The sequence below is a fragment of the Cebus imitator genome, unplaced genomic scaffold, assembly GCF_001604975.1.
Source record: "Cebus imitator isolate Cc_AM_T3 unplaced genomic scaffold, Cebus_imitator-1.0 Scaffold14, whole genome shotgun sequence".
Classification (NCBI taxonomy): domain Eukaryota; kingdom Metazoa; phylum Chordata; class Mammalia; order Primates; family Cebidae; genus Cebus; species Cebus imitator.
Genome location: NW_016107329.1, coordinates 9399984 through 9412390, shown reverse-complemented (window position 1 = coordinate 9412390; position 12407 = coordinate 9399984). Strand labels below are relative to the sequence as shown.

General features: G+C 51.6%; 1 protein-coding gene across 8 annotated transcripts in view; it reads right to left on the bottom strand.

Annotated features, from left to right (window-relative positions):
* ARHGEF7 (Rho guanine nucleotide exchange factor 7) overlaps window positions 1–11845 on the bottom strand; it is a 188867-nt gene extending 177022 nt beyond the window's left edge. For 6 of the 8 annotated variants that reach the window (XM_017502080.2, XM_017502109.2, XM_017502085.2 and 3 more), the window contains exon 1: window positions 10735–11166. In XM_017502080.2, coding sequence (XP_017357569.1) covers window positions 10735–10899 — 165 coding nt within the window. In that variant the 5' untranslated portion in view covers window positions 10900–11166. Of the gene's footprint in view, window positions 1–10734 lie in introns of all 8 variants that reach the window. The other 2 variants (XM_017502150.2, XM_017502101.2) reach the window with 2 other exon arrangements.
* Between the last annotated feature and the right edge of the window lie 562 nt (window positions 11846–12407).

Here is a 12407-nt window from a genome sequence, read left to right as displayed (position 1 = left end):
TTTTTTTTTTTGAGACGGAGTCTCACTCAGTCACCCAGGCTGGAGTGCAGTGGTATGATCTCAGCTTACTGCAACCACCATCTCCGGGCTTCAGGCGATTCTCTGGTCTCAGCCTCCCAAGTAGCTGGGACTACAGGCACCCACCATCATGCCCGGGTAATTTTTCTATTTTAGTAGAGACAGGGTTTCACCATGTTGGCCAGGCTGGTCTTGAACTCCTGACCTCAGGAGTGTGATCAACCTCCCGAAGTGCTAGGATTACAGGCGTGACCCACCGTGCTCAGCCTTAAAGCCTATTTCCAAAAGAAACAAAAATGTTTAACAAATAGGGATGACCATAACCAGAAAATGTGTCTCCACCAGAACAAATGTGTCACAGCACCAATGCTTTATGAGATCAATGAGACAAACTAGGTCTTAAGGTACTTCCTTGAACACCAGAAAGGGCACCTCGATGACACTGCTCAAGGGAAACAGAGGCCCAGACCAATTCCAAGGGTGCGGGTGAGACTCTCCTCTTCCTGAGGAGCCAGAACAGACTGTGAGAATCAGGAATACTCTCTGAGTCCCCAATTTCCTATCAAAATCACTGTAGCATTCTCCCCAAAAGTGAATGACAAAGCCATAATCTTTTGGCATGTGTTCAGAAAGCAATAGGCTTTTTCAGAAAATCTGTATTCCTAACAAAAGACATCTAAAAATCTGCTCACCAGAAATGGGTACTTAAAAGTCTCTTCTGAACTTAAACGACTTTAAGGACAGGACACTGGTGGAAAAGTATCCTGGCAGAGGAACTTAGTAGTGAGACACTCAGAACTGAAGGGGAAAGGCCATGACTGGCCATGGTTTTTATGAATAATCAAAACCAGACCAGTTTACAGAAAGCGTTGCTAATAGATCGCACTGTCAGAACAAGCGATCACAGCGAGAGACTATGCAAATCCACACACACTTGAAGCTGCGGATGCTCATTTTAGACAAAAGCAATTTCATATAAACTGGACGAGGCTTACATTTCTTTTATATACATTTTTTGGGATTCTGAATTTTATGTAGCTTCTATAGAGAAAAGATAGGACAACCCCAATCCCTTTAAAAAAAAAAAAAAAACTGCTCGGGCCAGGCACAGTGGCTCATGCCTTTACTAATCCCAGCACTTTGGGAGGCTGAGGCAGGAGGATCACGAGGTCAGGAGATCGAGACCATCCTGACTAACATGGTGAAACCCCATCTCTACTAAAAATACAAAAATTAGCTGGGTGTGGTGGCAGGTGCCTATAGTCCCAGCTACTCAGGAGGCTGAGGCAGGAGAATTGCTTGAACTTGGGAGGCGGAGGTTGCAGTGATCCAAGATGGTGCCATTGTACTCCAGCCTGGGTGACAGAGTGAGACTCTGTCTCAGAAAAAACAAAAACAAACAACAACAACAAAACCTAGAAGACACCTATCCCCAAGCCACCGTTACGAAGGCAGGGAGCAGAGGGAGGATGGGCAGGGCTTCAGCAGAGACTAGCAAGGTCCCATCCCAGTACCCAGTGCAGGCAGCTGCACCCTCCCAGGTGGTAGACAAGCCACTTGAGAGTCAGACGCAGGCCCAAGGGCCACAGCCCAACCACAGCTAGTCGCCCTTCCTGCCATCTTTGCAGGGAAGGCTCATTCTCTGGGGAAAAGTGAACCAAAGAGGCCAGGAAGTTGGGGAGCGCCAGCACGGACAAGAGTCAAGGTGAGGATGGACGCTGTTCTGACAGGCAGCAGGTAGAGGGGTCTCTGGAGAGACTCATGGCCACTGCAGAAGAGACCAACAGGTCCGGACCTGCAGGCATCGCCGGGCTGCCCCGAGGGAGACCTACCTGTCCCTAGGCCCCAGCAGCCACACAGCACTATCTGGTCATTCTGAGGGCCGCACACTTGAAAGATCATATGATGTTTGGGTAAAATCTCCAACATGGAAAAAAAATGGCACAAGAGGACTCGGAGGAAACAGAGACGGTAAGAGCAGGCGAGGAATCACCCTTCTCTTCAAGGAAGCTGCAACGCATGTTCACAGGAAGAGAGGAATCGCCCAGAAACAGGAAGGCGCTGACTGAAAGGGAAGAAAGGGAGAGAAACTAGATAACTAGAAAAAAGAAAGAGCTTTTAGAAATTAAAAAAGAATAGCCAAAATAGAGTCAAAATAAAAAATGCGAGTAGACAAATTGGAAAATAAAGTCAAGGAAATGTCTTTAAAAGGAAGAAAGACACACGCAGAAAGGTCAGCAAATGAGAGGCTCAACTCAGGAGGCCTGGCAGCCTCAGGGTCCAGGGCGGGCCCAGGGAGAGCCCACCAGCCAACGCCGGCCAGTTACCAGCCGCTCTGGAGCTCCGTTTCCTAATCTGAAAATGGGGCAATCCTGTCGGCACCTCCCTTATAGAGTGGTTGGGAGGGTTCAGTCCGTTCTGATGGGCAAGGTGCTTCGAACAGTGCCTGGCATGCGGTATGCACTCAATAGAGGGTTCGGTCCGTTCTGATGGGCAAGGTGCTTCGAACAGTGCCTGGCATGCGGTATGCACTCAATAGAGGGTTCGGTCCGTTCTGATGGGCAAGGTGCTTCGAACAGTGCCTGGCATGCGGTATGCACTCAATAGATATCATCTCTGATTAGTCTTCATACAATTTCTAAATAATAAGAATAGAGAAGATACTGGAGAGGAAATTATCAAGGAAATAATACATTACTTTTTTCTGGAAATAAAGGATATAGAGAGCATTTTAAACAAACGTACAAGCACTCATGTAATTGGGGTGGGATGTATTCACATACATAGTTAAGAACGGTGTGGGCGTGTGTGTGTATGTGATTTGTTATCTGGGGTCACGGTAAACCTCAGCAGCTGGCCCGATCTGCGCCTGCTCTGGGCAGGGCAGGCAGCTTGCTTGACAATGGCTGGGCTCTCTTCAATGTCTGAGGCTGGCTGGGTGTGGATAGGCCCAGGGTGACCTGGGCAGGGACAAGTGAGTTCTCCTCCATGCGATCACACACCATGAGCACCCAAGCCCTGGGCTCTCCTCGGGGTAGACACAGGGCCTCAGAGATGGCAGAAAAGTGCAAGCTTCCCAAGGCCTGGGCTAGGAACTGACACTGGTCACTTCTGCCAGATTCCACTGGCCAAAGCAAGTCACAGCTCAAGAAGGGAGGAAGCAGACTCCTACCTCTTGATGGAGACGCTACAAGGTGACTTCGCCCGGGGCATGGGAGGGTTGGGGAACTGGGGCCACTTCTGTCATCTACCCCAACCCTTCTCCACTCTGCTTTGTGTCCTAGGAGGCTGACCTCTAGACATAGTATCCCAGGGCCACCTCCCAGCACAGTCCTTCTCGTCATTCACTTAGACTACAGTGTGAACAGTTCTCCCAAGGCTGTGCAAAACGCAGCTTACAACACTCACGCAGCTGCCCTCAGCGAAGCCATCTGCAAAGGAGGCATCTGGACTGGATGACTCTACATTCCTTCATCCCCAGAACTCACAGACACTTGAGACTCAAGATCCCAGCATTTCTCCTCTGACTGGCCTGGAGAGGTGGTGTGGGGGCATCCGTACCTGTTATGTAGCTCACTAGCACGCACATAGCAGGAACAGGGTCAATAAGCTGATCAGATTTAAATGAATTCACAGAAATGTGTTTGAAATACGTTTTGCACACATTGCATTTAAGTTCCCCTCACCTCCTCGCTTTGAGACCCCAGCAGACATGGCACCGTCCTGTAAAAATGGGGTTGAGAACCAGCAGTCTGGTTCATCAAACCTTAAGAGCTCACAGCTAAAGTTAGAAACATAAAAACATCAAGAGATTCATTCTCCTTCTCCTAGCCCAGCTTGATAGAACTGATGACGGAGGGGAGAAGTCAGAGCCATACCCAGGAAGCAGAGGGCCCAGGACTGGCCCCAAAGCCCTCTCTCTGCAGACACGGGGTGAAGCGGGCTGGCTTCCCGTCTGTGACTCTGGGCTCCGCCGATGCATGAAACTTTATATAAGCGAAACCTGAGTCCACCGGCTCAGCCCTCCAGCTCCCCAGCCAGCAGCTGTGTGCGCTCAGCAGCTGCGCCCAGATCTGGCGCAGACCAGAGGGCCCTGAAACTGCCGTCAGTGGGCCCACCAACCCAGACAATGGTGGTCTGTCCAGCGTGCGATGGAGAGGCTGCCAGCCCCTGAAAGTTGCAATAGCCTGCCCTGTTGTGAGAATTAAGCAGTGTTCCTGGATTTGGGTGGCTCCAAGGTTCAAATCTTGGCTTAGAGTCTTCTGGACACGATGGGGAAGGTTTTCAGTGTCAATCAATAAGACAGTAACTACTCTGTACTGAGGAATGACTTTGTGCCCAGCACATCTACTCATTTACCCTGGCAACGACCTGACTGCCCCCACCAGTGGATATCGTTCATCTCATTTTCAGGAAGAAGAAACTAAGACTCCAAAAGGTTAGACACGTGCCAGAAGTCATAGAGCAAATGGCTGCGGCATCAAAGCCAGGTGTGCCTGCCTGACTCTGAAGCACACAGAGGACCAGGTCTCCCAGTGTCTCCGGGCAGGGACCCACGGGTTCAGGGGATGCCAACCCTCCCAGCCCCCGGCAGTGCACGTGGTAGAGCTGCATGCCCGAGGGATGACGTTCCTCTGCCACCTCCCTGGTGCGGTGACAGACGCGTGGGCGTCAAGCCCACACAAGACTCCAATCCAAACGGCTAAAATCCACCTAACACAAGAAGAAACGGCTCTGCCCCACCCACCCCGCAGCCCCCATCGCCTCCACTTTTTATATTTTAGAGTGATCAGTGGCCTCTGAAGGGAGAGAGATTCCTTAAGTGTGTACATAGTACTGGACTTTTCAATGTGCGTGTGTGGTGTAGATGCACATATTGTTTGAAATCTTGGAATAAGTGGAAATCTGGTAAGCCCTACAGAGTAGGGAAGCCCGTGAACCACAGTGAGTTATCAGATGGCACAGGAACACTGAACTCACGTTCTGCAGCCCAGGAGAAGGGCCCAGACACAGACTTCTGCAGGCTTCTGCGGGTGCCCCCTAGGGCAAGGGGCCCTGCCCCGGGTGCCTTTGGGGTCATGTACAGTGCAGGGCAGAGCTGCTTCCAGATGTCGTGAGAAGTGGGACACTGGCAGTGGCTCCAGTCACACCTGAGGGCTCCCACTCTGCCCCTGTGGCCGGTGACCTGAGCCACCCCATCCAGTCCTCACTTCTGTCCTGCCTGGGCGCTCAGTGGTACTGCTGCCTCTGTCTCGTTTCCTGATCTGGTTTGCAAATATCTGAAGGCAGTGGTTGCCAATCTTCCCCTAAATTCAGTATAGGTGGCAGAAGCAGTCTTCTTTTCCATGGGAAGGTCACAGCCGTGGGCTGCAATCTTCCGCCTCCAAGTGTAGCCGGGTGACCTGGGGCAAAGCTAACTGCCAGGCCTCAGGGTCTTCATCTGCAGCATGGGCATCGCAAGGGACGGCGCCTGCAAACGGGGGGAGCATGCTGCTGGCCATGCTGGGCAAACATTTTACTCTCTTTTAAAAAGATGTATAGAAAGGCAGGCAGAGCTTAAAGAAAGGAGGCGAGCAGGCAGATTCTGGAGTGACTTCTATTAATAGAACGAGGGTCAGGTCCTGAGGCAGCACCCGCTGGACTGGGCTCAGGGAGTTCACAGAGCAGCTGCCCCTGACAAAACGGAATGGCATGTGGCAGCTCTCCCTCAGCCCCAGGCAGACGCGACTGTGTGTGCGTGTGTGCATGTGTGCATGTGTATTTACATGCATGTGTGCCCCGTGTTTGTGTGTGCACGTTTGTGCAAGTGTGTGTGTGCATGTGTGCATGTGTATTTACATGCATGTGTGCCCCATGTTTGTGTGTGCACGTTTGTGCAGGTGTGTGTGTGTGTGCATGTGTGCATGTTTACATGCATGTGTCCTGTGTGTTTACATGTGTGCATGTGTGTGCCTGTGTGCATGTGTATTTACATGCATGTGTGTCCCATGTGTTTACATGTGTGCATGTCTGTGCAGGCGTGCGTGTGTGTGCATGTGCGAATGTGTATTTACATGCATGTGTGCCCCCATGTGTTTACGTGTGTGCACGTCTGTGTAGGTGTGCATGTGTCTGTGTGCACATGCATGTGCAAGTGTGCACATATGCGTGTGTGTATGCATATGTGTGTGTGCGCTCCTGTGTCTGTGTGACACCAACATAAACACTAGTTTCTAGTCTGGTTCTCAAGAAATCTCTTCAGGCGCTCCTGATTTAAATTGAGTTTCTGTTTGTTTGCTTTCTCTTTAGTGAGCCAGGAAACGCAGTTCCAGCTGCCTTCTTCCCCAGGCCTGAAACCCAAACAAGAATCACACTGGTTCAGGGCTGAGACAGGACTATAAAGTCACATGCTTCAAAAGTAAATGTTTATTATTGCAAAAGTCACTATTCTGAAACCATATTCAGAGTAGTTTAGTTAGAAGCAACTTGATACAACCAATCATTCAGTTTGCAAGGTTTAAAGAAGTCTCCTTAAAAACACAGTCTGGAAATACCATATTATAACTCTTCTCTACAAGTGACTTAGCCAATCAACAAGACCTTACAACAGCTACAGGTCACGGGCCTGAGTGAGAACCTCACCCTACCACCACACTGTGATCACGGACCACATTCTTTTTAGGGCCAAAGGACCTAAGAAAAGGCGCATTTCCAGCAGGTGGGCACTTCTGCTTCTCCCCACCCCAGCCCCTAACCAACCCCAGAAGTGAGTCTCGAGTTCACTTGGAAAAAAGTATTTTCTTTTTCCTATGCGACATCAGATTTGCTGATTTTCTGCAAGCCTGTGGAAAATCACCTAGGGCTGCCAGGTTACAGTTTGGGAAAATGCAACCATATTCTTATGCACACGTCAGGAAAGTCTTCAGTCTGACCTGCTGAAATGCTGGTCTTCTTTAGCTCCCTGATTCTTCTGCTCCTTCTATTCCGTATCTGACATGACAGCTTTCAACTTCCTTCTGCTCATCCTGTTCTTGTCTATAGAGTTATGTTTTCTGTACTAGAACCCCTAAGACTCTATTATTTAGATTTTGTAATCTCCCATAGCACCTGGCATCATGCAATCAGATAAATCTGGTTCAAATGTTTAACACAACCCATCATGAGCTGAACTGTGTTCCTCCAACATTCATATTTTGAAACCCTAACCCCCAGTACTTCAGATGGGGCCTTATTGAGAAATGAAGTCATGGCAGATGTAAATGGTTAAGATGAGGCCATACTGGGGTAGAGTGCCCCTAATGCAATCCCACTGATATCCTTCTAAAAAGGGGGAGTCTGGACACAAAGAAGAAATGGGGACGTCATGTGAAGATTGGGCTTGTGTTGCCATGAGCCAGGAACTACCAGAAGCTTGAGAGAGGTGTGGGACAAACCCTTCTGCGGCGCCTTCTGAGGGCATGAGGCCCTGCCAGCACCTTGATCCCAGACTTCGGGCCTCCAGAGCTGAGAGACAGATGTCCCCACATCCAGCACCAAGACTACAGGCAGCGCCTGACTTTCAATTACGTTCCACAAACACCTAGCCAGGATCTCCCGGGAGCGTGTCACATGGATTACACAGGAAGGCTCTCTGTGTTCTGTTCTCCTGGGACACACAGAGAAACAACCAAGCTCCCTGAGTTTTTCATAGTGAATTAAGAGACTTCTTCTGTTGCATTCATAAGTGAAATTAAAAGAGCATTTCATGATTTCCATGATTTTAATGTGTGGTATTAGTCTTATAGCAATTTTCCATCCTCTAAAATTCATCTTTCTTGATTTTGCCTCCTTTGACTAAATACCCCAGGGATGTTTAAAGTGAATTTGTGAGAAGAGTGCTACCAGGGCTCCCTAGACGTCACGACCTCAGAGTGCTTCTGCTCAAGGGAGGAGTACGGGAAGCCGGAGATGTGGGCAGCCCAGCCAAACATCCTGGCTCCCCCTGGGGAACACCAAAGCGCAGGGTCTCCAGATACAAAGATGAGGGAAACTTTTTAGTCCCATTCTCTTCTCCCCTACAGCAGAAAACATCTGTCCAATATAATGAAAAGCGTCTCTTTTCAGAACTGTTCATGTAAAGTTTATAATTCCATCTTCTCACTGTCTAACCTTCCACCTTGAAAGAAAGGTGAGAACCTGGGTGGAAAGTTTCCTTTACATGAGCAGAAGAATCTGACACTCCATGAACATCCTCTCTGCTCCCTCCATCCTCTTCCTGACTCTGAAACAGAATAAATGAGCGTAATGGAAGAAACACATTAAGACATGGTTTCTTAATAAAAGCCATATGGGAAAGCTGAGGCGCCCAGCCCCATTTCTTAGTTCGGCACTCATCCCCAGCCTCGTGGCTCATGCCAGCTTGTAAGCTTGCAGAGGCGAAGGCTGCAGGCCACTTGCCTTCTGCTCACTGGCTGTCAGCGCACCCCTGTGGCAGAGGTCAAGTGAAGCCCCATCATGTCCACATGAATATTTGGTTAAGTTTCCAAATGCATCTTTTTAAGGAAAAACATCCTCAGATTCACATTCCCACATTTAAGTAAAAATTATTCAGCATGTGTGCTTTGTGGCACAGATTATCTGGTAAGCATGCAAACATCAAAAACCCAGAAAACTGGCTGGGCATGATTGCTCATGGCTATAATCCCAGCATTTTGGGAGGCCAAGTTGGGACACAGTTGCTTGAGGCCAGGAGTTCGAGACCAGCCTGGCCAACATAGTGAGACCCCATCTCTATTTAAAGAAAAAAGAAAGAAAGGAAAGAAAAAACCCAGATAACTCTCCCTAGGAAATGGAAAAAGCTCACAAAACTGAAACGCAGGGATCTTAGAGACAGAGAACGGCTATTTTGCTCCAAAAACCTACCTTTGAACTCCAGAGAACCAGTAATTGTGTCTACAATATGCTGCTTTACATTAAACTTACATTGTGACAGAGTCAGTTTAAAACAAAACAACTGGAGTTCAGGGGGAATGAAAAACATATTTGACCTAAGACATTTCCAAATGACTACAGTTTTAGAATATGTTGAGTTGTTTTAACTTGGCTTCTGCAAGCTCAACATTCTATTCGTTCCTCTCTTTGTTGTTTTAGAGACAAAATGAATGCTACAGTTTTCTAGGAAAATCTTTCTAGAATTCAGAAGAAAATGATCGAAGTCTGCCAATCACTATTAATGCAGTTAATATGCCAAACGACATATTCTTTGATGGCGACATGTTTTTATCAACACAGCATATGAAGTTTCTCAAAGCTTTGCTCTTAGAGATGGAACAGGATTTTATTTAAGCCATTTTGGTGAATTTAGCATGTATTTCAACACTTTTCGACATCTGTCTTTTATTACCAGCGGTACCAGTCTCCAAACAACAAAGTATTTTGAATGCCTTGAAAGTCGGATCCTACTTCTTAGTCCTCCTGTCTTAAATCATCATGTCACTGTGACATCAGTTTCATTTTAAAGGAACGTTTGTATTTCATGGACGGGCAGGCAGCCGTTCACTCTAATATGAAGATTCCGTTTTCATAAAAATGTGCCAAGTAAGAAAAATACCTAAAATTGGAATGCAAGCCAAATTCATATTAAATGTTTTCTGACCTCATTTAAAATGTAGCACCAGAACATGCGCACGTGTATAAGATTAAACATTTTACTTTTTCAAGTCACTTAGGTTGCCTTTTATTCACAAGTTGTCATCCTGTACGGGGGCCAATACACCCCACTTAAAAACTTAAGTCGTTCTTCCTAATTATGGTACCCTTCAGTTTCTGTATTTAACACATTTTAAATAATTGTTGATCTGAACGCTGTAAATTGGCCACCCACCACCCTCCCCTCCTCCAAAAAAAAAAAAAAAAAAACCCTAGGAATAAGATTGGTATTTTGAGATACGGGGAGACCTCGTTTTTAGAAGCTCTCCTGTCTCCTCGGCCCTGCTGGCCGGCTTGTGGGCGATGAAAACAAACTTTAATCACTTCCAGAGATTCGGGTCAGGGTTCACACGCTCCAGCCTGGGAACTACCAGCGGAGAGGGAGAGGCAGTGCCTGCAGGGCTCTGGGTTCTATTCAGAACCAGGGAGGAACCTGAGAACGAAATCTGAAATTTTAAACAAGCCTTGCAGAATGCCGGGGCTTAAACCCTGTGTCTGCCGTCCTCTGGTATCGGGGGTAATTTTCTCCAGGGGAAAGTAGTACATCATTTCCCAGCACAGCCCTCGGCCACAGATGCGAGCATCTTTAAAAATGCAGCGCAACCGGTCCATTCACCCGGGAGGCGAAACTCACGCAACGCACCGGCAAGAACTGTCCACACAAAGCCAGCGGACAGAGCCGCACGGCGTCCGAACGCGGTTCCGATCGGGCCGCGGCGAGGCGGCGGAGCCGAACCCCAGCGCCGAGGGGCCGCTCGGCGTTCGGCCGGCGCGGAAGCCGGGTCTCGTCGCCGCGGGGAACACTCCTGCCCGGGGACCCAGCCGCCCGCGCCCCTCCCCCGCCCCCTACCCGGCCCCCTCCCTGGCCCCGCTCACAATGGCGCCCCCCGAGCTCCCGCCACGGTCCTGGCGCCGGCCGCGCCGCCGCTCCGCGCACAAAGGAGGGCGCGCGGTCCCCCGAGCACGGCCGGCCCCAGGTGCTCCGCGCGCATCCCGGGCCGCAGCGGGCCCGGCCGGGGGGCGCGGGCGGGGGCGCGGGCCGGGACTTACTTTCTCGATGGTCCCGGGCAGCAGGCGCTCCAGCAGCCTGCAGAGGACCACCCCATCCTTCAGCGACGCCTGCAGAAAGCCCTCCGGGTCCGCGATGGTTTTTTTGGGCGACTCCAGCACCCCCAGGGTGATGAGCCACGTAACGGTCTGCTCGGCAGAATTCATCGCGGCGGCCCGGGAGGCGCGCGGGCGGGGAGGGGCGCGCGCCTGCTTCACCTCGGAGCGGCAGCCCGGCCCGCGGCCCCCACCGCCCCCGCCGCCGCCGCCGCCTCCTCGCCCATGGAGCGGCCGGCGCCGGCGATCGGCTCGGCGCGGCCCAGCAGCTCCGGCCCGGCCCGGCCCGCTCCTCCGTGCGCCCCGGCCCGCGGTCAGGCGCCTTCTCAGGAGAGGCTCGGGAACCTGCGGGCGCCCGCCGCCGCCCCCCGGCCTCGGCCGCCGTCGCCCAATGACATCACCGCCAGGAGAAGAAAGACGCGGCCGTCCGCCCGGCCCGCGCCCGGCCCGCGCCGCCCCGCGCCCTGCGCAGCCTCCGCTCCAGGCCGTGCGCGGGGCGGCGGCGGCGGCGGCGGCGGCGGGGAGCGGGCGGGGAAGGGGGAGCGGAGCGGGGGGCGCGGGGCGGCGCGGGGAAGGAGCCGGGGGCCCCGGGAGGGGGCGGGCGCGCACCTGCGCTCACCTGCCCCGGGCCCGCCGCGCGCCCCGCGCCCCGGGCAGGGGCCCTGGGAGCCCTTTGTTTATGTTTTGAATTCGTGAGCGTTGAAATGATGAAGTGCTTCCCAGAATGCTCTTTTTATTTTTGCCGGTTTTATGTCACGGTGGCGGGGAGAGGCTGAAAACGAGACGTTGGTTTGTTTCCCCTCGCTCCCTCCGGTCGCTGCGGAGCACGGATGAGGATGACATCTGCGGCCGGCGGGGTTTGGAGCCGGGGGTGAGGGGGGACTGACGCTCAGCGCGCGTCGCCGACCTTCCAGGCCGGGAAGGGGCCTGCGTGACCCCGCTCAAAACGGACAGCGACGCCTCAGACTCTGCTGGGGGAAGGTCAAGGAGACTGGGCGGCCTGAAGCCGGGCTGTGCGGAGGAAGGGCCGGGCCGGGCGCCGGGCTGCGAGTCGGGGGCGCAGCGCCGCGGAAGAGCAGGGCTGGAGACCGCGCTGTGAACGCGGCCAGGCCGAACCTGGAGAGCCCAGACGGCAACTGTCAGGTCATGCACGAGCTTCCTCGAGCACCTGATGACACGCACACATTTCCACACGAGGAAGAAATGGAGCCTTTTCTTGAAAGGACGCGCGTCTCCGCTCACTCCACCCACTGCCCCTGAGCGCTCTCCCCAGTTTGCTCGCTGCGACCCGCGGACAGTTGAACAAGCAAAGCGCCTACTCTATGCCAGGCACATCCATTAATCCATTCAATGGCAGAGGCTAGAAAGCACATAAATAATCAGAGGCTTAAGTCGTCTCCCTCTGCCTCTGCCGGTGGATTTCTCTTGCAATCACTAACTGTATTTATTTCTAGCCTTGAGTTAAGTGTTTAAAATTTTCTTTGCAAATACACAAAATATTCAAATGGCAGTATGAATTCTGGATTACGAGGACAATGTGCTCAGTGATAACAGCAACCAGTAGGAACCCTCATGAAGAGCTGTCTACTGCCTCACCTCCCATCATGGTCCCCATTTTA